General features: G+C 54.8%; 7 protein-coding genes across 7 annotated transcripts; 3 read left to right on the top strand and 4 right to left on the bottom strand.

The window, feature by feature from the left end:
- Positions 1 to 194: 194 nt before the first annotated feature.
- Positions 195 to 889, top strand: GCG54_00013289 (putative transcription factor C16C4.22; the record flags this gene model as incomplete). Its single annotated transcript, XM_045413146.1, has 4 exons — positions 195 to 258; positions 315 to 400; positions 454 to 544; positions 615 to 889. The coding sequence occupies 4 exons, from the start codon at positions 195 to 197 to the stop codon at positions 887 to 889; spliced, it is 516 nt and encodes a 171-aa protein (XP_045262342.1).
- Positions 890 to 1,196: 307 nt separating this feature from the next.
- Positions 1,197 to 7,337, bottom strand: GCG54_00013288 (Serine/threonine-protein kinase VPS15; the record flags this gene model as incomplete). The annotated part of the gene is made up of 4 exons (XM_045413145.1): positions 1,197 to 1,451; positions 1,500 to 1,895; positions 2,851 to 7,067; positions 7,124 to 7,337. 4 exons carry the CDS (start codon positions 7,335 to 7,337, stop codon positions 1,197 to 1,199), a joined length of 5,082 nt encoding a protein of 1,693 aa, XP_045262341.1.
- A 2,717-nt stretch (positions 7,338 to 10,054) lies between these two features.
- On the bottom strand, positions 10,055 to 12,054 carry GCG54_00013287 (uncharacterized protein; the record flags this gene model as incomplete). Its single annotated transcript, XM_045413144.1, has 4 exons — positions 10,055 to 11,374; positions 11,424 to 11,586; positions 11,646 to 11,729; positions 11,783 to 12,054. Coding segments are annotated over 4 exons (1,839 nt in total), but the record flags the coding sequence as incomplete, so codon positions are not given.
- A 7,402-nt stretch (positions 12,055 to 19,456) lies between these two features.
- On the top strand, positions 19,457 to 20,855 carry GCG54_00013286 (uncharacterized protein; the record flags this gene model as incomplete). Its single annotated transcript, XM_045413143.1, has 2 exons — positions 19,457 to 19,483; positions 19,551 to 20,855. 2 exons carry the CDS (start codon positions 19,457 to 19,459, stop codon positions 20,853 to 20,855), a joined length of 1,332 nt encoding a protein of 443 aa, XP_045262339.1.
- Positions 20,856 to 21,392: 537 nt separating this feature from the next.
- On the bottom strand, positions 21,393 to 22,759 carry GCG54_00013285 (Serine/threonine-protein phosphatase PP2A catalytic subunit; the record flags this gene model as incomplete). The annotated part of the gene is made up of 6 exons (XM_045413142.1): positions 21,393 to 21,465; positions 21,519 to 21,591; positions 21,643 to 22,176; positions 22,238 to 22,343; positions 22,402 to 22,443; positions 22,601 to 22,759. The coding sequence occupies 6 exons, from the start codon at positions 22,757 to 22,759 to the stop codon at positions 21,393 to 21,395; spliced, it is 987 nt and encodes a 328-aa protein (XP_045262338.1).
- A 1,164-nt stretch (positions 22,760 to 23,923) lies between these two features.
- On the bottom strand, positions 23,924 to 26,198 carry GCG54_00013284 (Exocyst complex component exo84; the record flags this gene model as incomplete). Its single annotated transcript, XM_045413141.1, has 4 exons — positions 23,924 to 24,275; positions 24,324 to 25,605; positions 25,662 to 25,881; positions 25,983 to 26,198. 4 exons carry the CDS (start codon positions 26,196 to 26,198, stop codon positions 23,924 to 23,926), a joined length of 2,070 nt encoding a protein of 689 aa, XP_045262337.1.
- Positions 26,199 to 26,854: 656 nt separating this feature from the next.
- On the top strand, positions 26,855 to 27,650 carry GCG54_00013283 (Mitochondrial import receptor subunit tom20; the record flags this gene model as incomplete). Its single annotated transcript, XM_045413140.1, has 4 exons — positions 26,855 to 26,915; positions 27,034 to 27,279; positions 27,379 to 27,479; positions 27,534 to 27,650. The coding sequence occupies 4 exons, from the start codon at positions 26,855 to 26,857 to the stop codon at positions 27,648 to 27,650; spliced, it is 525 nt and encodes a 174-aa protein (XP_045262336.1).
- Positions 27,651 to 27,877: the final 227 nt, after the last annotated feature.

Genomic DNA, 27,877 nt, shown 5'->3' with positions numbered 1-27,877 from the left:
CACTCATACCAGCCGTCTGCGGTCTACTTATACATGCTTCGGGAAGTGTAGCTTGAGATCTCACTTTCACTTGAGGCATTGTCACTCACCATAGCTAAAGGTCACAATCACCAGGAAGAATTTCTCACTGACTCTCATACAGGCTCCAGTCTTGCGACCCTTTACACAATCAACTTCACACCCATCTATCAAAGATGCCTTACAACACCAACGCCATCCCTCCAAGAAAGGAGGTAACAGGCCAGCCGGCTCTGCCTCGTATGCTGCCCTCTCAGCACGCTCTCCTCCAGCCAGTCCACCTGACAATCTCACAGTGGCCCGCGTGAAGAAGATCATTGCCACAGACCCAGACATAGGCATCTGCTCCAACAATGCTGCCTTTGTCATCACACTCGCAACAGTAAGTCCTGCCCACCCTCCTCCAGAGTAAACCCTCACTCACGAGTCTCACAGGAGATGTTCATCCAATACCTCGCCAACGAGGGCCAAAACATGGCCAAGATGGACCGCAAACCCCGCCGCAACGTCCAGTACAAGGATCTCGGTAAGCTTCTCCTCCTCCTCCTCAACCCCTCCTCAGAGAGAAACAAAACTGAAACCTGCGGCACCTGAAGCAAACGCCGTCAACCACCACGACAACCTCGAATTCCTCGAGGACGTTATCCCAAAGACGATCCCCTACAAGAAGATCAAGGACCAAGCCGCAATCTCCCGCGCGAACCCCAGAAAGGCCGACTCGGAACCTAAGAAGCGCCAGTCCACCACCAACGGCGTCAACGGCACCGCTGCTGGCCCCGCTGCCGCTGCTGCTATCCAGGACGATGACCCCAACGCCCAGCTTGAGGCCGAGGCTCGCCAGGCTGACGGCGACGTCGACATGACGGGCTGAAACCGTTTTTTACCTGCCCCTAGGACATGGACCCCCTGATCACCCGCCGAAATAATGGTCAAAGGCGTTTTTTTTGGATTAATCAGACCAAAATCACACATAACCACACACCCCCAGCACCATCAAATTAGGTAGCACATAGCCTCTTAACGAAGTGTACGAATATCAAATCGACCTTTTTTCTCTTTTTCTACATCCATAGCACGGATCCGCATCAAAGTGAAACTGAAACCTCTCTTTTTGTTCATAATAACGCCAGTCCATGAGAATAAAAAAGCATCGTCTCGCCGGTGACCTTTCCTCCAGCTCAACCCTCCATGGTAGCGTCTCCATCGAGGTGTACTCCCGCAGGGATGGTCCCCTCCGTCAACATCTTCTCCAGACGGATAATCTCCTGCAGACTGTCCGCCTTCTTGATCATCTCCTTCAGCCGCTCCTTCTCCTTGTCCGTGAGCTTTATCCTCGAGAGCTTCGACGGGGCCGCCGCGCCGTTTGCCGCGGAAACCTCGAGCGTCTTGGACTTGATGCCCATGATCTGCCGCAAAGAATTCGCCGCATTAGCCTTTATGTTCTTTCGGTCACGAAAGAAGAAACAGAACAAGAAACGTACCTTGGAAGCCAAAGCAGAAGGCTCCTCCGCCGTCCCAAACAGCTCCCTCGCCTTCTCCCTCTCCGCCTCCTTGACCTTGCCGTAGTCCAGGAACCGCACCGTCGGACACCGCCACACGACCCAGTACCGGTAGTTCTCCCTCTTCGTGACCGGGTTGTCCGCCAGCACCAGATGCGTCAGCCGCTTGAAGCCGGCCAGCGCGTCCAGGTCCGCCAGCTCCGCCAGGTTGTTCGCCGCGAGCACCAGCTGCTGCAGGTTCGGGATCGCGTTGGGCAGCGTCGACTGTATGCTCGACACGCGGTTGCGCGCCAGCAGCAGCGTCGAGATGCGCGGCGACAGCGGGAAGTTGCCCAGCACCTGGATGTCGTTGTCTGTGAAGTCGATGGAGTCGTGGGGCTGTTTTCCGCAAGAGTCAGCAAGACGAATTCGCCAGTCGTCGGGATACAGCCTCCGCAGAGAGCAAACGCGCCCGCCCTTTGGAAAGGAAGGAGGAGAAAGGAAAGAACTCACGCCAGCAACACCCAAATTCTCAATCGCCGGGATTCGATGTCCTACACAAACCCTCATCCGGGCCCCGCTATCAATTCTGTTCCTCTATAGCTCATTTATCATGAGTAGTGTAGCATCTGCTCTTTTCACGCACCTCGGAGATCTAGCTCACGCTCCTTGAGCGGGTTCAGGTAGGAAAGCGAGTCCCTGATGAGCTCCGCCGTGAGCCTCATCTTGGGCTGTTGTTACCTCGGGGTTATGATGGATGGTTTTTGTGTGGCGCTGTTGCGAGGGATTTAGTTTAGGTACGGTGCAGTAATTTGTCGTCGTGTACAAAGAAATCGTCGTCGTGTGTTCGAGATGCGCAGGTGTTCTTGCGCCGTCGCAATTGGGTTGTCGCGTGGGTGTCGTGACGAACAGGCAAGGCTGAAAAGTTGGCGGTCGACGAGGCGGCTATCCACAAAATTTGGCCGGCCGTCTGATAAGAGCTATCATCCCCGCCTGTGCGTACAGTGTTCATCTAAATATGTACACAGTAGGGACCCGCCAAACAGCGGCTATCGCACAGTGCCTGTAACAACGTCGCTTTCCCGTGCTCTGAAGGTACTTAAGATGTGAAGAAAACATTCTATCTCATATTCATTATGTATTTTAAGGTATCTATGCCAACGATCCCAAGTTAACGCCCTCGCGTGTGCCATCACGAAAAAACAAAAACCACCCCAGACCTGTCCACTGACAGAGTCATGCTGTAAGGCAACTCCAGCAGCGCCACATCCATAATCGAATCCAAGTGAGATCGCAGCAGCTGCTGATGTTGAAGAGATATAACTGTAGAACGCGTTGGTCGTCCCCCGGTGACCTTCCCCTTCGTTCCGCCCGCCGCGTTGGACGCTGTCGCGTTCTGCCTCGGAATCCTTTCCGTGTTCAGAGTCATGGATGTTGTCGGGTGAGAAGCCGCAAACGTAGGCCTTGGGTCGTCAACTTGCAACCCGCTGTACACCGTAGAGCTTTCGATGCGGGAAAGATCCCAGAACCTGAGCTTCTTGTCTGAGCCGCCGGTGACGATGAAGGCATGTCGCACATCTCGCGAGTCATCGGTGGCGCCTGTGCCAGCGATCATGGCACGAACACCGCGGTCCGCGTTTCCACTTCCGCTCGTCTCGATGTTGGTCGCAAACCGGCCCAGCATGCCCTCAGGTTTGTCTTCGTCCACTTCCCATGGCTCGTACCCCTTGGGCCCTTCCTTGTTGCCACCGACCCGGTAGATCTCTCTGCAAATTGTACGTTCAAGATCCCAAACTGTAACTTCACCCTGACCCGTCCCGCCAGCGACACAGACCCATTTACCTCGTCCCTTGCTAGGATGTATGCACAACCGGTAGATCGCACTCTTGCCGGGTACACCCCAGCCCTTGAGCCTCATGCGAAATCTCAAGTCCCAGAGGTCGAGAACGCCATGTGTAGTTCCTACGCATAGCCAGTTTCTCTTGCGATCCACGCAGAAGCATGTAGGAGTTCCATGATGAACCGGGTTCTCCAGCGTGTAAAGCAAATTCATCGTCCGAAGGTCAATGCCTAGTATGCGTGACCGGTTCGTCGCCAGCAGCAGAACTGAGGTACTGTCGATCTTGAAGTGCTCACACCATACGGCATGTTCATCCTTGGGAAGCTGATACTCTCGGAGAAGACGTAATTTACCGTACCGTAGTACTCCGCTGGCCGATACTGTTTCGACCTTAACAATGTGTACACTGCCGTCACTTGCACAGCTGATGAAGCAATGCGTGTTCTCGATGAAGCACAACGCAAGAACTCTAGCTCCTTCAGCGTGCTTGTGTGTCTGCCTCGACCGGTGCGTGATGTTCTTCTCAAGTCGGGCACTATCCCAGACCTTGACATTCCCATCATCGCCACCGGTAACGAAGAACACATGGTCTGGAGACGCCACAATGCGGTTGATCGCACCGGTGTGCTCTGCAAAAGTAGCAACCATGCGGCCAATTGGTCGCCAGGGGTCATCGCCAGACTGGCCAACAGAGCGGTTTGGTTTGCGACGAGTAATGGGGGTGACCATAGGCCCAAATTCGGCGATGTCATGGGGGTAGTTGTCTTGGTACATCGAATCTAGCATCTTGAGAATGCTAGGGTCGGATCCCTCATACGAGTGATTCGGCCTCAACTTCGTTACGACACTAGTAGTACTGGTCCGGCGATCCTGCATGTCGGGCCGGACAAGTGGCGCCTGGGCAAAAGGTCCTTCCACTTCCCCGAAAGCATTAGTGCCAGACATGCCAGTCTCGGGTATGCTTTTGTTGCTATCTTTACGATCCAGCAAGCTCAAGGCGCTCGACTGATGTCGGATTGCCCTCCGGATTGCGTAAGGCTGATCGTGAACCGAAGCGCTGTCATCCGTCGGGCTTCCTACTGTGAGCTTGCCTTGGCCGGTTGACGAGCGTCTCGATGGGTCAATTGATCTGACGCGCGATACGTCCCGTGATGAAGAGCCTTGGTCTTCCACCACGCGCGTACGCAGACTATTGAGGGCTGCAAACTTCCGTTTGCCTGTGGAATCGTCGATAGTCATAGAAGCGTCCAATAGAGCGTCGGCGATTGTATAAGGGCCCTTCTGATCTACATCAGGTTGGAACGTAGACTGCTGCAGCGGCTCCTCGTCGAAGAAGACCGTCTGCGGTGTAAGGCCAAGGCTTTTGAGGGAGATGACTTCGTTTAACTTGGCTGGGTCTCGATCGACGCCGTCTCTTGATTTCATCTTGCTGACGCGGTAGATGAAGTCTCGTAACGCAAGAAGTTTGAACTCATCATCTGGCCCGAGCCCGAGGTTTCGCAGTCGGTCAAGCCACTGGTCGTCCTCGTCATTTCTCGAAACCTTGCTGAGCGTGTCCTTAGATGCTCGGCCAGTGATGGTCTTCGGGAGGGACCCATAAGAGAACGACCGAATCTGCTGCGATAATTTCCAGAATACGCCCTTGTCAGTTTTGAGCGCCCACATCAAGGCCTGGTCGAACACAGCTCTTGACATGGGTCGCTTCAGAGCGTCCAGAAGTGCGAGCTCAGCAAACTCGGGCACCATTCCCGTTTTCAGGTATTGCTTGACCATGGGAAAGACGATACACCTGACATCTGCCGGAGACAGAAAGCGTGTGGCTTCAGAGAGAAACTCTGTGGCAGATTCTCGGATCCAGACGTTCGGGTGCATCGTAAAGCGTACAACCACATCAATAAGCTCCCACATCTTCGTCTTTGAAAGCAGGCCCAGCCTTGCCAATTGTGCTAAAGAATGCAGAGCCGCCTGGACGACGAATTCTTCTGGATCAGTCAGAGCCTGAACCATAAGAGGTAGCATGAACTCCTCCAGGCTGACGCTGCCCACCAGACTAGCGATGCTCACTATACTCTCGAAGAAGGCGCACTTCAGCATCCAGTCGCGGTCGTTCAAGTAGGTGTTGAGATGTGTGAGAAGGATATCATTTGCCTCCGCTGGGCCGAAAAAGAGGCACAGATTGGGCACTGAGGTCAAAAATGCTCTGCGAACAGACACATCGGGGTCTTCAACCAAGGCTTTTGTGTGTAGCTCAAACATCTCATAGAGCTCCCTTTGCGCATCGTCGAAGAGGCCATCAAAGGCGGCCTCGGCCTCGATTCCAGGTTCAAGCTCGGGGTCGGCGACGGTCAAAGTGCCGTCCGCCTTCAACGTTGCTGCCAGCTCCAGGAATCGTGCGGCGGTGTTTGCAAGACTCCCCAAACATGATGCATAGGTGGCTCTCACTAACGGGCTTGGTATGTTTGCATTTGCGACGATGGCGCCCTGCAACCTAGGCAGGATGTACTCGACGAAAATGTGTGAGTTGACAGGAGAGACGACTCGCACGAGTTGCAGAAGCTGGGTGACGGAGCGAAGACCCGCGATAACCACAAGATCGGACTTATCATTAAGAAGCGTCATGAGGTATGGCAGCACTCGATCCAGCTTTGCTTCGTCCGTGATTCTCTCAGAAAAGGCAAGCAAAACATCGCAAGCTCTGATCTTCGACGCTGCTCTCGCCGTATTTCGGAGAGATGATACAATCAGCGTCAAGAATATCAGCGTCCCGTCGTCTTCTGGAGGGTCTGATGCCCCCGTGACGTAAATTTCGTGGTTGGGTATGTTGAGACGTATCGGGAAATGGCCCAGTCCAAGTTTTCCAGCTAGGGGCTCAGCCTGCGTTGAGCGCTTTTCGTTCTGGTAGCCAAGAAAGTAGGAGATCTTATCAAAGTCGAGGAAGACACGGTCGATACGGTCGTCGGCCTCGCCCAAATTCCTTGTGGCACCAGAGATGGGGTTGTTTCCAGATGACGGGTCTGTGATGAGCTCCATATATTGATGGAGAAAGTTGTAAAAGTACTCTGGGAAAACCTTCTTCTTCCAGAAATCCAGGTACTGCTCTGCCGAGTATCGCCGCTCCGGGTCTAGTTGAATCATGTGCGAGATCATGTCGCGCAAGTCCTTGTCTGGAATGCGACTGATTTGGGAGATGACCGGATCGTACTCGCCCTTGCGATACTTATACAGCTGGCTGAGCGTGAAGATCGGCGACTCGAGGAACATTTCTGCAATGACGCAGCCAGCGCTGAAGACATCCATGGCCCACGTGAGCTTCGCGTTTTTGCTGTCGACCTCGTCGGCCGGGACGAATCGTTCGGGGGCGACGTAGCACGTTCGCCTTCCAGAGGTGTCAAAGTAGTATGAGAAATCCCCCGGGTTATCATCCGGAAGCATGATAGGTTTGAAGGGGGAGGAGAAGTCGGACAGGTAGAGCCAGTTCCACGACGTCACCAGCGTGTTCTCGGTCTTGATGTCGCCGTGGTAGATATCTCGTGCGTGACAGTCGCGCAAGGCGCAAAGCAGCTGGAACGCGAGCCATTTCTTCTCGATATCTTCCAGGAACGGTCGGGTGCTCATTCGATCGTATAGGGAGTTGTAGAGAAACTGCCGGACGAGGTAACCGTTCGTTTCGGTTTCGACGATGCGCTGGAAGCCCAGGGCGTTGGGCACATCGGCCAGGGCGATGCGCTGCTCTATATCAGGTCAGCCATGAAGCTTAACATCGAGCGAACGGCGACCGGTCACTCACTCTCAATATCGCGCTTGTACTTCTCCAGAGGCATCGGGGTGTACGGCTTCACCAAGACCTTGACCAGGGCGACCCCATCATGGTGCCTGGCGCGGATGCTCTTCATGAAGCGCGCATTGCCGATGCTCTTCTCATACACGAGATCAGAGAGCTCGGGGATATCGATGCCCGCCGAGCCCGCGGAGGGCGTTGCGAGAGAGAAGCCTTGACCCATCTCAGGTCAGCAGTAGCTCGGGAGCTACGATACCTATTCGACTGCTTGTTCGTCGCTGCGGGAGCTTGTCATGTTGGAACAGCCAGGTAGGTAATGCGTGTCGGCATCAGACTCCGGGAGTTGGTTCGTCGGTTTCGTCCAGGTCTTGGTCGGAGCTGCAGTCGAAGGTTGCGCGGTGAAGTTGCTTCGTAGCTGCGAAGCAATCACGGGTGCGATTAGGTCACCATCCAAGGTTCAGCAAGGTAAAGTCCCACGCGGTGGGATGCACGCCGTCCAGTTAAGCAATCAGTGGGGACGTCGGTGTCCCGCTGTCTAAACCTCCGACAGGGGGAGGACCGCGGGGGCAGTTGAGGTGTGGTCCGTGCGCCGTTGGCCGCCCTTCCCCGATTCGGCCGAGCTCCATCAGTCTCTCTTATGGTGGGTGGTTCTACAAGTTGTAATCACGAGCGTGACGTTGGACTAAAAGCATATCACGCGAAGCTCGTTTTCATCTTGCAAGTTTTGGATTTCCGGAGCTTCTGTACTGAGTACGACTCTACATCATTTCTTTCCTGTGACCACGTATAATTTACGCAGAAACAATTTAATTAGAAAGCAACTAACCCGCCTCGATCTAACATCAACCTCGCCAACAAGCTCAGAACAAGAGAGACTGCGGGAATGGGAAAATGGGCTTCCAATCAATACCATGGCTGGCTGATATTCGTTGGCAAAGTGACATCCAAAAACCTCGAATGAAACCGGAAAGCTAGCCAGATTCAACATACCGATAGTAAGGTCGAAAATGCCATCATGAGACATTTTCTTAAGAACGCTGTAGTCATTGTTCTGATCCCATATGCAATACGAAGACGAACCAATTCGTCAAGCAACTCGCATGCACATGAATGATACGCAGGCTCATACCTAAGCAATCTTCACTCAACATGACAAAACGTTGTCCACAAGCAGTCACACACACCACCCTACCTTACCGTATGCTACCGTCACATCGATCGCATCGCACTCACACAAAACCACCACACGCCTCAGCTATCCAAGAAACCAACACCCGCCGCACATATAATTGGGCCGCATCCAGAGCACCATCACCGCAGCCCAAATCAACCAGTGACCCCCGCCCGTCAAGCAATATAGATGGCACATGTCAGATCTGCCCGCCAATGTTCAAAAACACAACCCCCACGCAAAGTGCTGCCCACCTGGCGGAGAAAAAACAAAAACACACAAAACGCAGAAAGGAGATAGAGCACCGCAAAACAGGGCCCCCGACATCACTGGGAGGCCGCCGTACCGTGGTCTCGGCGTTTGACCATAAATCCATCCATCTCCAACCAACCAGCCCAGCCGCGCAAACGGCGACGAAACCAGAAACCTACCTCACCTCCGCGCACAACATTTCAACATCAGGAAGATTACTCCGGCCGTGATATTGGCCCTTCCCCAGAATAAGCGTAACCCTTCCGCGAGGCTGCAGCAAGATCACGAAACACAGCTCCCTCGCTTACGTAGCTATCTGACATCTTTGAATCCCCTCAGCCCCCTGTGCTGGGGTCGGTCAATCTGTACAACTCTAAGCGCGATGCGATTCATGGCAGGTTTGTTGGTGTTGCCCAATCTGGATGGTGGTAGTAGTTCGTCCGAAGAGTACCGCACTGCCCACGATGCCCATGTCGACCACGTCAAGATCTGAGTCTTTCAAGTCTCACATCCAAACTCAACCCGGAGCTCGCTTCACCGCCGGCAGGCTGCTGAATCAAATCTGATCAATATTGATCCGACATTTTTATATCACCTGGTTCGAGGACTATCACGACGGACTAAGAGCTGAAAGAAGCTGCCCATGCGCGCGTGACTTCATCGGTTTCAGCCCCTCGATGCGGATGAAACCACTCAGGGTAGTATCGGCAGCACAGACTTTGCAGACGAAGATCTGCATGCTCTTCATCAACCCCGCAGCGAGAAACAAGATAGCTAAGAGAATCCTCTTTGGTATTTGAGCTAAGTAAATGGGCTGGCCATCTGGTAGGACACAGAATTAAGCCTAAGTGATGTTGTGATGATAAGTGTCGCAGGATAAGTTTCGCGCCTCAAAGGCGGGCGGTGAAAACATGTTTGTGGTCCCTGAGATCTGTTCCACCACCCGTTCCATCTGCACTTGCCCAAAGAGGTCACCATTAGATCGCAGAGGCCCTCCCCGACCCCTGTCTCAACAAACCCCATTCTCCGTCAGCGCCCCTGGGTATACTTGAAAACTTAGTCGGAGCGAAAGGGGAGGGCGTGCGTGGTCGTCGTAAGTGATTAGGATCGCGTATCTTCATCTCATCAGAACTCCTCGCATTCGGTGTTGGCGTTGTGTCGCCAAGCTTCCGTGCTGCCGTGATCGTCTGAGGCGAATCCGCGTCGAAGAGAAGTAAGTCGCTCGTCTAGGACTGAAGACATTAGGCGTGTCGTTACGAAAATACAGTTTTCTCGTGTCTATGTTGCGAAAAGAGGCACCGAAGGATCGAGGTGGCTGCTACTCGTGATGTCGTAATGTACGATTCATTAAGAGTCGCGCCTGGAAGATTCGCACGAGGGTTTCTCCGATGTCTGGGCCTCGGGTATTGTGCTGAAATACGTCGAAGTCAATGCTGGAAGAGAGTCCGAACGCCGTAGCCAATGCCGAAATTACAGCCGTCGCGTGAATGTATACAAAAGTCGTGCATATTCACATCTCAGGAAAAGGCGGAATGTCCTTGATGGGCGCTGGAGCCTTCAGTCGACACATCGCCTTCGATGGTCTTCCTCCAGTGCTCCGGCAGGCACACGCAAACAAGGGGGAACGCTTTGATCTCACCGCTGACTGGTGGTGATGAGTCACGTCGACCCGATGTGTTTGATACACCACTGTCGCGTTGTGCCTGTCTTCGGGCCTCCCATTCGTTGGCGTGTTCATCCAGCAAGATTCCGGTAGCCCAGCCGTCGTCCCAGATACCAACGACCTTGAGCATGTCGCCACGCTCAAGAGTGAACTCATCCGGAGCACGAGGTGAGTAAGCCCATAGGGTGGCGACTCTATCGCCTGGGTGGATGTCGTCTTGCGAATAGTAATCCTTGAAGAATGGCAGCTGCTCTGACTGCTGGCTAGCCATGCCTTGTGGTGACGACATGCCGGCACTGGTCGGTGATTGAGGGTCGTTCATACCAGTAAGGACCGAGCTGCTCGACAACGATCCCGTTCTCCTGATATTGGTAGGAGGGGGTCGCAAGACACCAGCTCTCACCTCTGACTCAGGACTGTCCCCAAACTCAGAGGAAGACGGATCGTCGCCTCTCCTTCTGCCAGCCATGTAGGCAGCTCCGCCGGCAGCGGCGGCTGCCATGGGGGCGTTGCCACGGCTAACAGGTGGTGCAGGATCCGAAGCACTCTCCAAGGCTGACATGCGGGCGATGCGACCTCCGGGGAGGACTTCGTATCCAGTCGTGGTCTGCGTCGGCGGGATCTTAACGGTCGACGGCCCTTGCCTAGATGGTGCTGGCTGATTAAAGATGCTTCCTTTTTGGCTTCCCCGTCTGCGTCTCCTAGCAAGCAGAATGCAGGCGTAGAGGAGTCCAGCGAGCAAAAGCGCACCAGCTACGCTGCCGATAACAATGCCGGCAATGGCGCCGCCCGACAAACCGCCTCCTGCTGCAGGAGTACTCGTGGAGGTTGGTGATGCCGTCGCCGTCGGGGGAGTAAAAGTCATGGTGGGAAAGATGGACGGGAGGACGACGCCCTTGCAGCGCTCGTCGACATTCGAATTGTAGCAGCACGTGTCGGTCGAGTTAATACCGCCAGATGCGCAGTACGAGCAAAGTCCGACGGTGCTGTTGCCGTAACCACAGTTCTCCTTCTCATTGGCGATGCCTTGGATACAGTTAGACGACGACAACGAGCCGGCGGGGAGAGCGCAGTTGGTGAAGTCCGCACGAATCTGGCTAACCAGGTTGCTGCCCGGGTTGCTGCAGAGACTGCTATCGGAGGTGAGAAGTGCTTCACTTTGCGCGTATTCAGCCTGTAGGTTTGTGAGCAATTGTCTTTTCTGCCAAATTCAAATGACGCACGCATGTGTCGGCGCAAACCGGTCTGGAGTTGGCTGCAGTGAGGTTGCAGGCATCTATTGAGTTTTGAACGATGGCGTTGCAGATGACTGTTGTCGTGAAGCGGGCATACAGCTCGGTTGAGTTGGTGAGATTAACATTGCTGCAACCAAGTAATGTTTGGTATCTGTCACAGTGTAAGCCACTCGTTGCTCAGCCGTGTCGCGATCATCAATATCAACCTACTTTTCCCGGACGTATGATGTCTGGACATACGACTGCAACTGACTGTCGAATGTTTCTCTGCTGGAAACATATTGAAGAAAAGGGCTGCCAGAACCAATGAGCACAAATCATACGGGTATCCTTTGGAGTTGACGTACAAAATTCCCTGTACGAAGCCTGTTGTCGAAACAGAGGCTGATTGGAAGGCGGAGCATTGTGTTGAACCCTCCAACGAGACACAACTACTGGACTGCGCCGACACTAATGTCGCGGTGGACAGCACCGACAAAAGCGCCTTTGCTACCGGACCCATGGCTCGTCCTCGTCGACTCGTGTGGACTTTCTTTCCGTGATTTGATGAGGTCATGGTCGCGTCGTTGCTGGCCACCGAGCGAGATGGCTGGAAAACAGTGATAGGTTGGAAATGCGCCTATTTCATGACTGTCTTCCTGGGTCCTAATGGTTGCGGTCCATGCAGTCTGAGGTCGTCGCGAATGATCGGCAATTAAAGTAAAGATTGCTTATCGCTGAGAGATGCTTGGCGAGTGATAGTCGTAATCCAAAAAAGCTCTCGAGCGGTGAATTGGAGCGATGAAAAAGGCGGATCGCGTTCGCGAGCTGTTGTCGAGGAGAAAACGGGGACTACAGCGCAGGTGGACGGCGAGCATCAATTGACGGGTGGGACGAGCGGAGGCCGAGGAAGGTGAGGGTCCAGGTCGTGGTTGAGGGACTGAATCGAGGCCGAAGAAAAAGTCGTCGCTGTCGGTTCCCAATTCGTTCGTTCGTTCGGAAGGAGGTTGGGTGGTTGAGGGGGTGGTGGAGTTTTTGTTGTGTTTTTGGCAAGTAGATACGGTAGGTAGGCAGCTACTCGGGGAACCGCACCAACGGGTTGAGGCAGGTAAGGTAGGTGGTAAATAGACTGAACGAGGGTGAGTGAACGGAAAGTAGGGAAAAAATAACAAGCTGTTTAGGTAGGTCTACTATTAGGGGCGGGATGCAGTTAAGCTCCGAGGTAAGGCAAGCCGACGTGTCGATGTCACGGTCGGGCTCGTTCGAGACGAGTGAAGAAGCGAAAAAGGCGACGATGTTGTTTTGGGGGGCGAGCAGCGGCGACAACGGCTACGGATAGAGACGCAGACGACGCAGCACACGCAACACACAGCACACACGCGCGAAGGAGGGAAAGGGAAGGGGACAAGAGAGCAGAGCAGAGGCAGGTACGGCGCGGGAGGTGCTTAGGAAAATAGGGAAAATTGGAGGCGGCGGCCAACGTGGGAGGACAAGGCAAGGGGACGTAGACATGGGACAGAGAGACATGGGCACAGCCTATCACTGCAGTTGAGGGTACATGGGTGGGACTACCCTGAACCTGGACCTCGACCTGGACCTGGACCTTGACCCGGCCGGGTCTGACTGGCGACGGCGCGCGACGGGAAGGTGCAACTGAGAGGAAGAGGGTGTGTGTGGGCTTCTTTCTTTTCTCAGGTGCACCGATACCACGACGCCTTCAGGATGGGACGCCGGCGGGAAGGAGGTTTTTTTTTTTTTTTTTTTTTTTTTTTTTTTTTTTTTTTTTTTTTTTANGTTTTTTTTTTTTTTTTTTTTTTTTTTTTTTTTTTTTTTGTTGACTGTAAGGCAAGGCAAGGTACCTAAGGTAGGCGCGAAGGGGGGTGCGGTTGCTGGGGCCTGCCTTCTTCTGGCTTGATAGGGAAAAGGAAAGGTTGGAAAGAGCAAGGTGCAATTGCAAGTGCGATCTGATGCAGCAGCCAGCAAGCAGAGTGCCATCAACAGAAGGAAGGAAGCGCCTGCTGCCCACCTCACCTCGCGTCTGGAAAGGAAGGTCTTCCTTCCGTCCAGTGTCCCTCGTGGACGGGACTGGAGCAGTCCAGTCCCAGGTTGGAACTGCAAGAGCAGGAGCCACACCCACACCCGCCCGACTTTTCTCTCAATGGGACGGAGGGTTGGCCTTGGGAAGTTGGGGGACTTGGAGCCTGCCTTCCCTGTCACCTGCGACCGCTCTGACTGGCTGCGCCAGGTGGGAAGCCAGTGAAGCCACCTCAGTCCGCCCCACGTCTGCGTGGACGGTCGCCCAGAAACTAAAGAAAGTTGACCGGTACGTACCGCCGTACCTGACGGCGTACTGGCTACCCCTGTTCACACGAGGAGCAACGGCCACCGGAATTGTCAGAAATAGGCAACGCGCCTGGACCATTCAAATTTGGTGGAGCAGGGGAGATGGCAAGGGTCCAGGGTCCCCCTCCCTCACTCCCCAGTGGTTCCCCCTCGACAGCCATGAATCAAACTCTCTCGCACCGCTTTCGCTTGTCGTGTCGTCGTGTCGTCGTTTGGAGTCGTTGTCGTTTGACTGCTTCGACCGCAAAAGCTCTCCTCTCTGGCTCCTCTGCATTGAGCCGTGGAGATTGTTTCCCCTAGCTATATCCGCAACCCGCGACCTCCTTTGACTGCATGAACCAGTCCCACGGCTCGTTCACTGTCGTAGGGCTGTCATTCAATGCTTCAATGCTTGACGATGGATCGATGCCCGGACATTTACTCCTGAGCCCGTCCCGAGCGTCTGGATCCCGAGCGCCGTAGCGCGTCGAGGAAAACTCGCCTTCTTCGCTTGCCGTCTTTAACAAGCTTGCAGGCCGTCTTCTGAGTTCTCGCATTCATCTCGCTCATCTCGGATGCTATTTTCATCTGCATGCATACGACTTTTTGTCTCTCCCGGCTTGTTGACATCCCATTTCCTGCGTCACAACGCACAAGACGGAGACCAATGGTGGACGACATAACAGGCACAATTTCAGCGATGCTTAGGTCTAGTGCGAGCCGACACTCGTGGCGTTCTTTCGAGGAGGGAGCATGCCTGCTCGCAATGTCAGTGCAATAATGGACAAAACCGGCCCCAATGCCACAAGTCAGCATTCAGGATGGATCAATCGGCAGCCGTCTGTGTATCTACCGACTACAGTACTACAGCGGATGAGCACCCAGTAGACGCCCTGATGATGCTTTTTCGACGCTTAATGGAGCCAGCGTCAACCGAGATCAATGTCTTAAGGAGCTGTCTCCCTTCGCCCTCATCAACAGTACCACATGTCTCACATTTGTTCGTCTCGCGTTGCAACATCTAGCCTGAACATACGCGGCTGCGCCTGCGTCGAGTCCGAACGAATGGCGACGGCAAACACCCATTTCCGGTCCACGAGCAGCAGCCTGCTGTTCGTCTGTACCTTTGGCTTGCCTCGCAGAATTACAACATGCAGAGCCACTTCCACCACGGTTCGCATTGCGGTCGAGCAAAGCCATACCGGCGGCTCGCTCACGGGCCGGTGATTGTCGCTCGCGAAGCCGGTCCAACGCCGGCAAACAGGGAATCGCATCCGCAAGGGAGACAACACGGCACATGCAGCAGCAGCCTCTGCGTCTGCGTCTGCGACGGTGTGGATGTGTGACGAGCGCCTCGCTATGAACTTGCGCAGGTACTAAAGTTGCACTGCAGTTGCAGCAGCAGCGCAGACGCAGACGCAGATGGAGTGACACGAGACAGCTTTCCGCGCTTGAAGCATCGTCATCGACCCCAGAGGCAAGCAGTCAAGTTGTCAGAAACCTTTGAGATCCAGCAAAGAAACATCTTAAACTGCCGATTGACTTGAGGGGCCAACTGCACTCTTGGCAAACGGAAGCAATTGGCGAAATTAAAACTCCTTCTAGGTTGTCTCAGCTTGACGGCAACGAGCTGTGATTGGCGAGACCCAGCATCGCTTCATGATTGCAACAGGGATGTGAGGAGAGTGGGGAAGAGAGCTCTCTGACCCCAAAAAGTCCGCTCCTGGCACCTCTGCCAGGCTCGCCTGCACTGGCGACTGGCCCAAAAGACGACGACGGTGTTTGCGAGATGAAGAGAGGCCCCAGCGCTGTTCCGCCCTGCATGGCACGGACAAAGATATGACCAAGATATGCCCGTTGCGCCGGATTATCTATCATGGATGAACACGCCGTTTGGATGACCCGCCCAATGACAGCTCGCGTCATTTTGTGGCCCATCATATCTCACAAGACCCGTCTGTCAAGGGAGCACCGCCGAGTCCTTCGTGAGCTGCGTGGGTAATCGGTCTCAAGTGCTGCAGTTGTGCCGCTCATCATTCGAGCCGGATGCCGCTGCCTTCAGCAAAGAGACCGGTCGCGGCCGGACACAACGCGGCCAGGAGAAAGCTCTGCCTGCCCAGCCAGTGGGATTCAACTCTAACCAGGGCTTAGGTGCGAGAGCGGTGGACACAAATAGAACGCATTGAAGTTTGCCTTACCACGACAGGGAACGACTGTAGTGGTGATTGAACCTTCGATCCTTCCGGCTTCCATCTGGTTTCCAGTCCAATCAGCTATTCCCAAATTGACTTCGCGGGCAAGTGTATCTCACGTCAGCCTCTCGGAGCTTAAGATCTCAACTTCGATCCGGCCGTTATTAGATGTGTTTCCAACGAAGATCCGGGGTCAAGTAAAGATGCCGAATTCGCCTCCAGTTAGCGACGTTGAGCGACAGCATCACATCAAAGATGCTACAGCTTCGACCTCCTATGCGGTCTTGAGACACTGGTGGCATGCCGCTTGAGTGGTGAAGGGCTGCAGCATCTGAGCGTGCATGCCGCCGTTGAGCGGTTGGCTGCCATCAAGACTTGTCCACCACCCGCAAGTTTTCGATCCGAGTGGTTTCAAGCAATTGCTTTCTTATTCTTCAATCAACGTGGCAAGCCTCCGCTGGCTTGAGCAAGTTCGCCTCCTTCTACTTCACCATGGAGTCGCACCATCTAAACAAAGACGACAACAAAGAGCTTCTCACTTGAGACCGTTGCCCACCCCACTACCACGCTCAACGGCCGCCGGAGCCGCTGCTTGTATCCCAAATGTACTCGCTACTCGGCCCCACTACACTCAGTCACGAGAAACAGATATCCACCAAGAGAACGGGGTTCAAAAACGGCCGGAAGTCTTCGGTAGTTGTGAGTGGAGCGGCCTTTCAAAAACAGCGGCGGGAAGAGACAGTCTTTCGTGAAGGCGGCGTCGCCGTTGAATTGTCATTCATGCAGCGGCTCGGTAGTGCAGTACGTTCCATCATGAGGTTGCGTATACAGAATGTGGGCGAAAAATTACGGGCTCGTAACTTTATGCGAATTGAAAACGCGCATGATTCAGCCTCCAATTTGTTTCCGGGGGTAATTGCCCTCGGCTGGGTGCGGTCCTCATGCCTGCACCTGATTGGCTCTCCTTTTCAACGTAACTCCTTTGTCGCCATCTTTAACGGTAACTTCAAGACTTGCTGCTGGACAATCGAAATAAAGGTTTGATAGCGAGAAGTTTCATCTTCTTTGCGCTGTTGTTGGATACTGCTAAGCTAATACCCATCAGCCCTTAGCGAGGATAGCACATCGGACTAAGTGCTTTCAAGGGCAAAGACGGAAATTCCAGGCTTGACATGAATGTGGAAGATTGGCCATGGCGACAGGAGCCCTTCGTGTCAAGCCTAGTGGCAACGTCGATCGAAAGAAATTCGCACCACGTCCAGATCGTGGTGTCGGTTGCGCCTGCTGGTGGTGGCGCTTCTGCCTGAACGTCAGCTCCAGCAGAGCTTCCTGTACAATGTTTCTCTCTCGATCGCCACGTTTAAAAGCCTGCGACCGGGGTCTGAATCTCGAACAGAAGTCTAGAACGAGGGCCATCGCACTAATGATGCTGGATACAATGTTGAAATCGAATGCCGGGCTACGTCTAACTTGCCGCCAACAGTCCACGTTTCGCAGCTATGTAACCGACCTTCTGCGCTGTTGGCTAGTCGCCGCTCTTCACCAGCACACGGAATGTCCGGGCCAGCGCGTTCATCACGGTCTAGGAAATAGTGCTTTCTTCGGCATCTATCAAGGCCGCGAGCTCCTGGCTCGAGAATTGCCTGGACACCTATTCGACTCTTTTCTTTACATGCACAATATCAGCTTTGCGTCAAAAACCTGCATGAGAAGAAGCTTCATAGGTTACAAAGGGTGCGCAAGGGTTGCTCTGCTGAACACTTAGCCTCGCCGTGGGGATTTTCAAAGACCGGCCAAAAGGCTCGCCCGTTCTGTTTCTGTTCAACGCAGCCAGTCATGTTGGATATACCTTGCTCATTCGATGAATGATGCCCATCGTTTCCCGCTGATTGGCCGTATATCGACCTGCCTAATGCGAGATGTTTTTGCCGTCTTGATCTGCTGACGTGGGCCAACTCAGAATTTGAAATGCTTCGGGCCCGAACCTAGCGGCAAGGGTACGAGGAAATGGAGCGCGATACGCGTCCTGTCGAGCTAAACATGCAAGAGCCGGAAGTTGAGTTGTTGCTCAACGGTGGCTCGACTTTCGCCATGTTAAGCGAGCATGGAAGAGCAGAAACGAGTCTTCTTACACGCTTAGAGCACCGTCCGAGAACCTGGCCTTAGGCCCGGAGAGATGATTGGCCCCGGACCTAGAACCGTGTTCTTGATCGACAGCCGGATCGTCGGCGACGGACTTCGGATCTTCAAGCAGGCTCTCTTACCCTGGCGCCTTCCACCCAGCTCAACGCCCGAACTTCGACGACGTCTGGTTTTCAGAAATCGACGCAGTATCAATTTTTCCTTCACGATTTCTTGGTCTCCCAATTTTGCATGGTTGGGCGCCCTACTTACACAATGACTACTCGTCACAATGGAATCCTCCTCTGCCCCAACCACCGAGGTCCGTGACCTGGACAACCCCGCCATCGACATCTTTGCATGTCCGTTAGCAGCGCACGTCCAGCGGACCTCGACCGTTGAATGTCCCAGATGACGGAGACGGGAAACAAGTTTCTACCAGCGCGCAGCTCCATTGTGGCGGTGCGTTTCCAGACCTGGAGACAGGGTGGGGGAAACAGAGAGACTTAAACCCCGGCGATGGGATGTCTGCCCATGGATTTGCCTCCCGCCGTTTGGGAGGGTGTCTCGCAACCACAGAGCGCGAAGCGTTGCGTCCCCGTTCAGAGCGATCCGAGGCTATGGGCAGGAAATCTCCCAAAGCCTGCACAAGATCATGACTAGTCGTCTCTCCATCTCAGAGACGCAAGGTGTCGTCATTCGTTTCGTCCATCAACCCTGACAAAAGCCTGCTTGCAACTCCATTCAAACGAGTAGATACATAATATTGTAGAGAAACGTGACACAATTCAATGAAAGCCAATCAGGTATTTGTGAGGGGCAAAAATATGCCATCTCGTGTATCTTATCATGCCATTCCATCTATGAGACGCACACCTCCACACAAAGCCCATCACCCATTGTTCTCGAAAAACCAAGATTCCAAAGAGAATGCCCATTCATCAAAACTCCCAACTTTCGCCTCTTCGCCCGCCTCCAGCTGAAACTTCCTCGCGTGCTTCTCCCTCTGTTTCCCCCCATCTCCCAAGTCCGTGCCGTCTACCCAGAGTCAACGCATCCTACGCCGACGCTAGTAAACATCAAAACACCAGACGAACCTCTCCCACTGTCTGCCCTCTCTGCTCAAACCCCTGGTCAATCACCCTTGCGAATGATAACTTGTCAACCCCCCCGGCGCTCCCTCGCTCAAAAGCCAACCTCCAGAATGCTGCCTTCACTCCAGCCAAGGTCAACCGGAAGGCTGCTCCAGCTCCTCTGCCTGCCATCTTCCCCAGAGTGAGCACAGTCATTGAAGCCAAGCGCCAAGCCCAGCCTCACCAACTTTGTCACTTATAACCTTGAAAGCCTCACCTTCAAAGGACACACCATCTTCTTGCAGGAGGGTCCCCTCACATCAGATCCGACATCATGTCGGATTTCGACCCGATAATCCAAGTCCGTAAACCCTGTTTGCGTCTTCCTCCGCCGTTCTCTCTCAACTAACATCCAACACCCTTCCCAGAACCCCCTCGGCCCTCCGTACCAGCCGCAGGTCGCGATCCTCGGCCTGATCCCAACGGTCCGCGTCGACGTGCCCATCTGCATCATCCTCATCATCTTCTTCCTCGCCGCCGCGGCCCTCAACGGCTTCATCTTCATCCGCAACAAGGCCGCCGGTCACAAGTTCTTCCCCTCCACGGTCCTCGTCGGCTTCTGCACCACCCGCATCATCGCCCTCTCCCTCCGCATCGCCTGGGCCACCCAGCCCTGGAACGTCAAGCTCGACATCGCCGCCACAATCTTCGCCGCCGCCGGCGTTGTCCTCCTCTTCGCCCTCAACATCCTCTTCGCCCACCGCCTCCTCCGCGGCCTCCACCCCAACCTCGGCTGGAACCCCTTCGTCGGCTACTTCTTCCTCTTCCTCTACTTCTACATCGCCGTATGCCTCCTCTGCGCCGTCGTCGCCACCGTCGTATCCTTCTACACCCTCGACCTCGTCTACCTCAACAGGTGCCACCTCGTCCAGCTCTTCTCCTCCACCTCCCTCGCCGTCCTCGCCTTCGCCCCCATACTCATCGTCGGCGGCGCCCTCCTCTACCCAGGCCTCCGCCGCCCCGAGCCCTTCGGCTACGGCTCCCTCTCCACAAAGGCCCTCCTCGTCCTCGCCACCGCCTTCCTCCTCACCATCGGCGCCGCCTACCGCTGCGCCGTCAACTTCGCCGTCCGCCCCGCCTTCTTCCCGGGCTGGTGGCACCACAAGGCCTGCTATTACGTCTTCAACTACGACCTCGAGCTCATCGTCGTCTTCACCTACGCCCTCATGCGCTTCGACATGCGCTTCCACGTCCCCGACAGCGCCTGCAAGCCCGGCGACTACCGCAAGGGCCAGTACAAGTACCACCGCGTGAGCAACCTCACCGTCACCCGCCGCCACGGCCGTCACGGGCGGAACCGCATCAGCGTCGAGGAGATCGAGGAGGCGCGCTACACGACCTACACCTCCCGCCGCAGCGAGCGGTCCGGCGTCATCCGCGGGCTGAGCGAGATCGACGACTGCCGGGACTCGTCGTATCTGAGCGCGTACTTCCGCAGCTCCCACGGCAGCTCATATGACTCTCACGGGAGCAGTTCGTACGATAGCAGCTCGCAGTCGTACACGAACACGAGGAGCGGCGAAAGCGAGGAGATCATGGCGGAGAGGATCAGGGAGTGGGAGAGGAGGTCCCGGGGGCGGAGCAGGAGAAAGAGGGACGGGCATCATCATCGCCATCACCACCACCATCATGGACGAAAACACAGCCGCCACCGCAAGAATCGGAAAAAGTGAGAAGAGCAGTCGCCAGAGAGAAAGAAAAAGAAGTCAAGTTTGTTATACCCCTTCAGTAGTTGACGCATAGTTGTAATGATCGGATGGCACCTGCGGGCATTGGTAATTCCCATTGTACATGACGATAATGACCAAGACATACCTCAGAAACGGTTCATGAGCATAGAATGAGTTCGAACAGAAAAGAATAGAACATCAAACTTCATTAGCATCGACACCTTCTTATTGCCGGCGGTCTATGAGTATCTAACGCGTTGACAGAGTGAGAGTCCAAGGGGAAGCCTCCTCGGTCGAGAGGGGCCGCGCTCGCGCTCGTTCCCATAGACCCCTCGCTCCATCTAATGCTCAACGCAGAATCTCTCTCTTGGGAGTACATTGGTCTTTTGGCTTTTGTTTGTAATCTTACAAGATTAGACTCCCCCCAAGCACCAATGCAAGTTGAGCATGCACACGCCCTCTCTTTCGAATCTCTTCCACGGATAGCACCCAGATAATGATGATTCCGGGTAATGAGTAGTAAGGGTATCGGATGCGTGATCAGAGGAAGTAGTCGGGTGTGCGTCTCGAGACCATTGGTTCGCCGGCTCTCGGGCAAGGATCGAATTGGAGGCTTTACGTGGTCAGCTCGCATCCTTCTAAAATCCTGGCCTCTTTGGTACTTACAAAGTGTACTTGAGATGTTCGTCGATCTCCATGATCGCGGCCTGGTTGCCGCATCTGTAACAATAGTTGGGTGCTGCGCGCGTGTCAGTTGCCGTGCCTCAAAACAAGACCTGGCGAAGCTTACCCGAGAAGATAGTCACCACGTTCCTATCCTGCGACCAGTTGTAACCCTCCATGACAAGCTGATGAGCACGGGCAATAAGCGTGAGGCCGTTGTTGTGGTTGAAAGCCTCGGAAATGTCTTGGCCAAAGGTGTAGCCAGCGCCACGGGGAGAGATTCCCCAGCCGCAGCGGTCATCGGGGTCAGACCAAAGCAAGTCGCACATGGGGCCCTCGTGGGGAACCTCCTGAATTCTGTCAAGAGCTCTGATGTTGTCCAGGGTGTCGATACTGGGCGACAAACCGCCGTGAAGGCAGAAGATTTGGTTGTCGATGAGGGCAGTAAGGGGGAGGTAGTCGAAGAGGTCGGTAAAGTACTTCCACACGTTGGCATTGCCGTATTTCCGAAGGCACTCGTCGTAGAAGCCGTAGACTTGGGTGATCTGGCGGGACTCGTGATTGCCACGGAGGATGGTGATGCGCTGAGGGTATCGGATCTTGAGGGCGACGAGCAGAGTCACGGTCTCGACAGAGTAGTAGCCTCGGTCGACGTAGTCACCTATCGAATAGCGTAAGCAATTGCTCGTGGCAAGACGAGCGTCTTTTCAGGCCCAACGCACCCATGAAAAGGTAGTTGGTGTCGGGGTTAGGGCCGCCAATCTTGAACAACTCCATAAGATCGTGAAATTGGCCGTGGATATCACCGCACACTGTGACTGGGCATTTCTGATGGAGGATGGGTCAGTTCGAATCGCCCATGTCCAAGGGGGCGAGGAGGACGTACGACTGGTTGCACGTTGGACTCGTCCTGCAAGACTTCCCGCGCCTGTTGATGAATGTCAGAAATTTGTCGCTGCGAGGTCACGCGAGGGGCTATTCGGAGATGAGGGGAGGGCACAAAGGCTCAGTCGCAGGCAGCTATGACGACAGCTGGTGCAGAGGCGCATTGCGGCTGTCCATCATCAGCGAGAATAGCGACTGACCTTCTCGCAAAGCCTCTGAACGTCGGCCTCGACGAGCTGCTTGCAGTTCATGAGGCTCTCAATCCAGCCATCTAGGGTCGGGATTGTGGTGGGCTCAAGGTTCTGGGTAGAGGGCAGATCGGCGGGGACACGCCCAACATCCTCCATGTTCGTATCCATGCTGAAAGTCGTCTAAGATGTAGCAAAGTTCGTCACTAAAGTATTTCGATCGGTCGCGAGTAGCAAAATGGCGGGAAAGGCGAGGGCGGTCGTGTCGTGGTCGTTCGTGTCGAGGGGAGAATGACGTTGTTTTCAGCAACAGGTCGCGGTCTTTCAGATTAGCACAGCACCTCAATCCAGTAGCGTGGGGCTGGCGGCGGCGAATCGTCGAAGGCGGTCAGAGCTTCGTCTGAGGCCAGATAGGGAGGGCCAAAATGGAGTTCGGCGCAGGGGAGGATGGACGGGGGATGTTGTCGCGCAGGGCGGGGCGGGAGCGGGATTCTAATTCTCTGATGGGAGTTTGATGAGGAGGGCGTCGATGTTGGGTTGGGCGGCACCTGGGGATTTTTGCGAGGTGGGAGACGGGCTGGGAAGTGGTGCTGCTCCTGCTTGTGCTTGTGCTCGTGCTGGTGCAGGTGCAGACGAGGAAGACAGGCAGGCGGGAGCGGGTACGGTACGGATGCTGGTGCGTGGGCTTGGGATCTGTGATTGGGACTGGGAGGGAGGAACGCAGCATCGGATGTACCTTACCTAGGTTGTTGCGCGGAGGTGTACCTTACCTACCTTACTGTGTCGTGCTGCGCTGCGCTGTCACGGCTGCTGGTTGCAGCACGAGGAAATGGCCTGCCTCTTCGCTTAAATCCGATGCAGAGGCAAGTAAGCCTCAAGCCATTCGACTGCTAATTTTCTTGAGCCTGCCACGAGAGGCCTCATGCGATAATCCTTCACGTAGTATACATTTATGCTCTATTACTGCTTATATTGTAATGAGAATACTTGCGATCCTTGCGATCCTGGACGGTTCAGTTCAGGTTTACAAGTTATCCATCCCGCAAGTCACAAACGCCGTCGCAGGTAAACACAGCGACCCGAGCCAGGGGATCCGAGTCAGCCCCAAGCGTGGTCTGGAACCTTGACACATGCCAGTGATTGCGGCATCTTCGTCATAGTCCGTAACTCCAATGTCTTGCACTCATTTACATGCTTCCTCCATAAACAAACGCCCGTCTCAATTTTCAACGCGAGGCAATCGACATAAATCAGCGCAATCCCAGCCATCACCAGGCTCAATGGCATGCTTTGCCGTCACCTCGACCAGCCGGCGCTCGTCGTCAAATCAGATATCTAGGACAAACCGAGCCCGACGGGACTAGCCACCCCAGACGCGTGGTCTACCAGATCTTTGCCGACCAGGTTGCGGAAGTCGAGCTGCACTTCGCTGAGCATCTTTGCGTGCTCCTGTGCTCGTTCCATGCACTGGTTCCACGCCTCCCCACCCCGCTCTGTGCTGCTCAGTTGCCTTCCGAGGATGGCGTTGAACGACTCGACCTCTTCCTTGGCCCACTTGACACAGGCGCTCATCATTGGCGGTGGGAAGCATGAGTGGAAGCAGCTCACCGTATTGCGGATGAGCGAAAAGTAGACGAACGAGACCTCCCAGATGTATTGATGCAAGTCTCCTTGGAATATCGTTTGTCTGTTGAAGGTCAGATTGTGTTTGGAAATCGTTGAGAATCCTGCTTACCTGATTCGCTTCTGGATGGTCTCGTGCCTGGCTACTAGGTAGGCCTCACGAGCGCGGTCCTCATACCCTAGCCTGGCCAACCAGGTAACGTTGCGCTTGTTCTTCGTCGGCGCATTATGCGTTGTTTCCAATTCGCGAATGATCATGCCCGCCAGCTTGGAGCATCGCTCTTCAACCTTGAAGCTGATGAAGTCCTGCGCCACCGTGTTGTTCTTCAGGCTTCGAGCGAGGCTCTTGAGCTTCTCGACACGGCTTACAGCAGGCTCAAAGTTCTGCAGCGCGATATCGATATCCAGCTCGTCCATTTGGCTTTCAACCCACCGGAGATTTTGCTGCTTTCCGTCCACGTCAATGAGCATGTCCTTGATATCGGAGAGTGTCTCCAACAGCTCCGTTTTCTGGAGCAAACCGGGGTCTCGAGATGCGAAATAGTTGATCGTCTCCTTGGCTTTGTTGTTGGCCTCCAATTCTGACTGTCGCTCCTTTCGCAGGTTCTCCACCGCCTTGCGGATGTTCAGGAGCAGACCGTTCTTCTCCGTGTCCTCAGGCTTCTCTGTCCGGTAAATGACCGACTCTTGACCAACACCCCTGACCATGATGGCATCTGCTAGCTTGTTGCGAGTGGTCGAAGAATCACTCGAACCCGCCATGTCCACCACTTCAACGTCTAGCAGGGGCCAACACCTATCGGCCACGAGCTTCACAAGTGGGCCAGTTGCCTCACGAGGAGGCACATCTGCCTTCCTCTTCTTGCGACTAGCAATCAGCAGGTGGTCGTTGAGAAGGAAAATCTGCATCGCGCGACGAGACTTGTAGGTTGCGTTGTCCAGCTCGATCCAAGCTCCAGCATTCTGGATGACGTGACGAGTGGAAGAGTTGGGCAAAAACTTTTGCGATCCCTCAACGTTCTTGTAAAGCGCCTGCATCTGTGAGTTCCAAAGCGCACTCCGATCTGCGACAGAGCTGCGTTTGTCTCTCTTGCTCAAGCCCGCGGAAAGCTCGCCGTTGAGGCCCGACGACTCGTTGTTACTATTATTGTTATTGTTGCTGGATGCTTGGCGCAGCGCTGTTGTATTAACCTTGAGGTCTGTCATGAGGTTCTTCAGCGCTCGCATCTCGCCCTTGAGCTTTTCGGCTTCTTTGCTGATTTTGATGAACTGGGTGCGATTTTGCATGACATTTTGTTGGAGATCTGCGCCGGCTCGACTCTTGAGACCTCGGAGGTTGTCTTCGAACTCACGGATCTGGTCCTCGGAGGCTTCGCTGAGCAAACTGGCGACATCTATAGGATACCAAGTCAGCAACCTCGAGTGAAATACACCGAACACGAAGACATACATTGATCGGGAGCCAGGTTGGGGTCACGTAGGGCCTTGACGTCGACAGTAGGAGCGGGAGCCGTATCGCCCCCTCGGCTGGGTGGTGGTCGCGCCATTCGCTGGCGGGTTTCGTACTTGTCTAGGGATGGCATCGCCGGCACCGGGGGGTTATTCACGTCGAAGTCATTCGGGAGGTTGTTAAATCTCGTAGAGTATCGTCGCTTCACCAAGTCGGAGGTCTGTACATCCTCGAGTTAGCTCCTACATCTTGCTATCGAGTCGCATCGCATGCTTCCACCTGACCGTGGAAGACGGCTCGGCGCTTGGTTGTCTTGCTTACCTTTGAGCCGCCAGCCTGCGGCGGCGGACGAGGTCGCGGCTGCACCGGGGGAGGACCAGCGTCGGCCATCGGCCTCGAGCCGGGCTGCCGCACCGGACCAGATCCATCTTGCAGAATGGGTTCCGAGATCTGACGCGGAGCACTAATCTGGGGGCGGCCTTTCCTCTTGTTGCCGCTTCTCAGCGATATCTTGCTCCTCTCCCGATCTTCCGACATGTTGGGTAACTGCTTTGTTCAATTTCGTACGGGTAGCAGCCGATTCCAGCGACGTCTGCCGTGCGTCGAAGAATTGCAGGTGTTCAAGGGCACAAAAGCACCCCTCGTGAGGATGAAGGTCGGGTCGTTGTTGTTTCATGCACCTCTCAAGGAATGGGTAGCTGCCGTGCCGGTACTGTGGCCGTTTGAGAGGCGGCACCCCTGCTCATTTGGATGGACGGGATAGTGGACTTGGGCCGCTGGCAGCACCCATCCCGCTACGTAACCACTTAGCAGCGCAGCACCATTGGATCTCTCAGTGGAAGTGCGGGCAAGCTGTCGTCTCGATACGTACACCTGGTCCGTGCCCTCCTACCCACCACCCACAGCGGCTCTTGGCAAGGAACGCGACCTCTGGCAAACGATGGCGCAGAGGCTAAAAAAAATTGGTAGCGGAAGCTCCATCGATTCCCGGTAGAGCTTCTCTCTTTCGATATTCACTCCGCCAACGAAAAGAACCCTCGCCAACCTCTCTGGTCCTGCGAATCATCCAACAAAATCGCTGAGCGCAGCATCGACTTTCCAGCCGCCTCTCGCATACACTCTACCCCTCTTCAGCACCCGCCCGCTGCATCGCCCTGCCTTCTTTGTTTGTCCCGCCTTCGGAGTATCCCAAAATGTCCCAGACGTCGACGATAGTGACGGCATCGGTCGCCGCCGCGGTTACCGGCCTGTTTGGTGAGTTGGCCTCCAGCTCCGCGCGCCAGCCAGACTATCATTACTGGATATCTTGATGGCATACGAGGGGTCGTGGATAGACGAGGAGGAAGCTGTTGTGCTGACTGTTGCCAAACAGCCTACGCCGTTTACTTCGACTACAACCGCCGCAACAAGGCCGAATTCCGCAGAGAGCTGCGCCGAAACGAGCGCAGACAGCACAAGGCCGAGAAGGAGGAGGCCCAGCTGGAGACCGTCCGCCAGCGTCAAGCGATCAAGCAGTCCGTCGACGATGCCAAGGCCGAGGGCTTCCCCGACGACGTTGAGTCCAGAGAAGCCTTTTTCTTGCAGCAGGTTTCCGAGGGAGAGACCCTTTCCGCAGACCGTTAGTTCACCCCTCCACCGATCTCCCGTCTTCGAGGAAGAGCGCAAACACTCTGGAGTATTCCAAATGGACTTGGTTGCTGACAAGTTAAATCAATAGCTACCCGCGCCGTTGAGGCTGCGCTGGCGTTCTACAAGGGCCTGAAGGTCTACCCCACGCCTGGTGACCTGATTGGTATCTACGACAAGACCGTTCCCAAGGTAAGGAAGCACGCCGACTTTCAAAGACTCGACATGGAACTAACCCATTGACAGCCTGTTCTGGATGTCCTGGCTGAGATGATCGCCTACGACTCGACCCTCAACATCGGCCAGTATACCGGCGGTGTCAACGCCAACCTCTCTGACATGCCCACCGTTGGCCTGGACTAAAGAGGCTCCGTCCCTCACGGCACCCAGATTAATCCCCTCCACTCTCACTCCTCCCGGCTACCGACGGGCACACTTCATAACCCACCAAAAGGACAGCAAGATCACTCTGCGCATGGCGTGATACTGTCCAACCATTCCCCGACCCTCACTCCTAATCCCCCGACTACCATCATACCGCGAAGAGAAAAAGAGGATTCACGACTTTTTCAATGTACAATACTCTGGCC

Source organism: Colletotrichum gloeosporioides (assembly GCF_011800055.1).
Source record: "Colletotrichum gloeosporioides strain Lc1 chromosome Unknown consensus_55, whole genome shotgun sequence".
NCBI classification, from domain to species: Eukaryota; Fungi; Ascomycota; class Sordariomycetes; order Glomerellales; family Glomerellaceae; genus Colletotrichum; species Colletotrichum gloeosporioides.
This window is presented reverse-complemented; position numbering and strand designations above follow the sequence as displayed.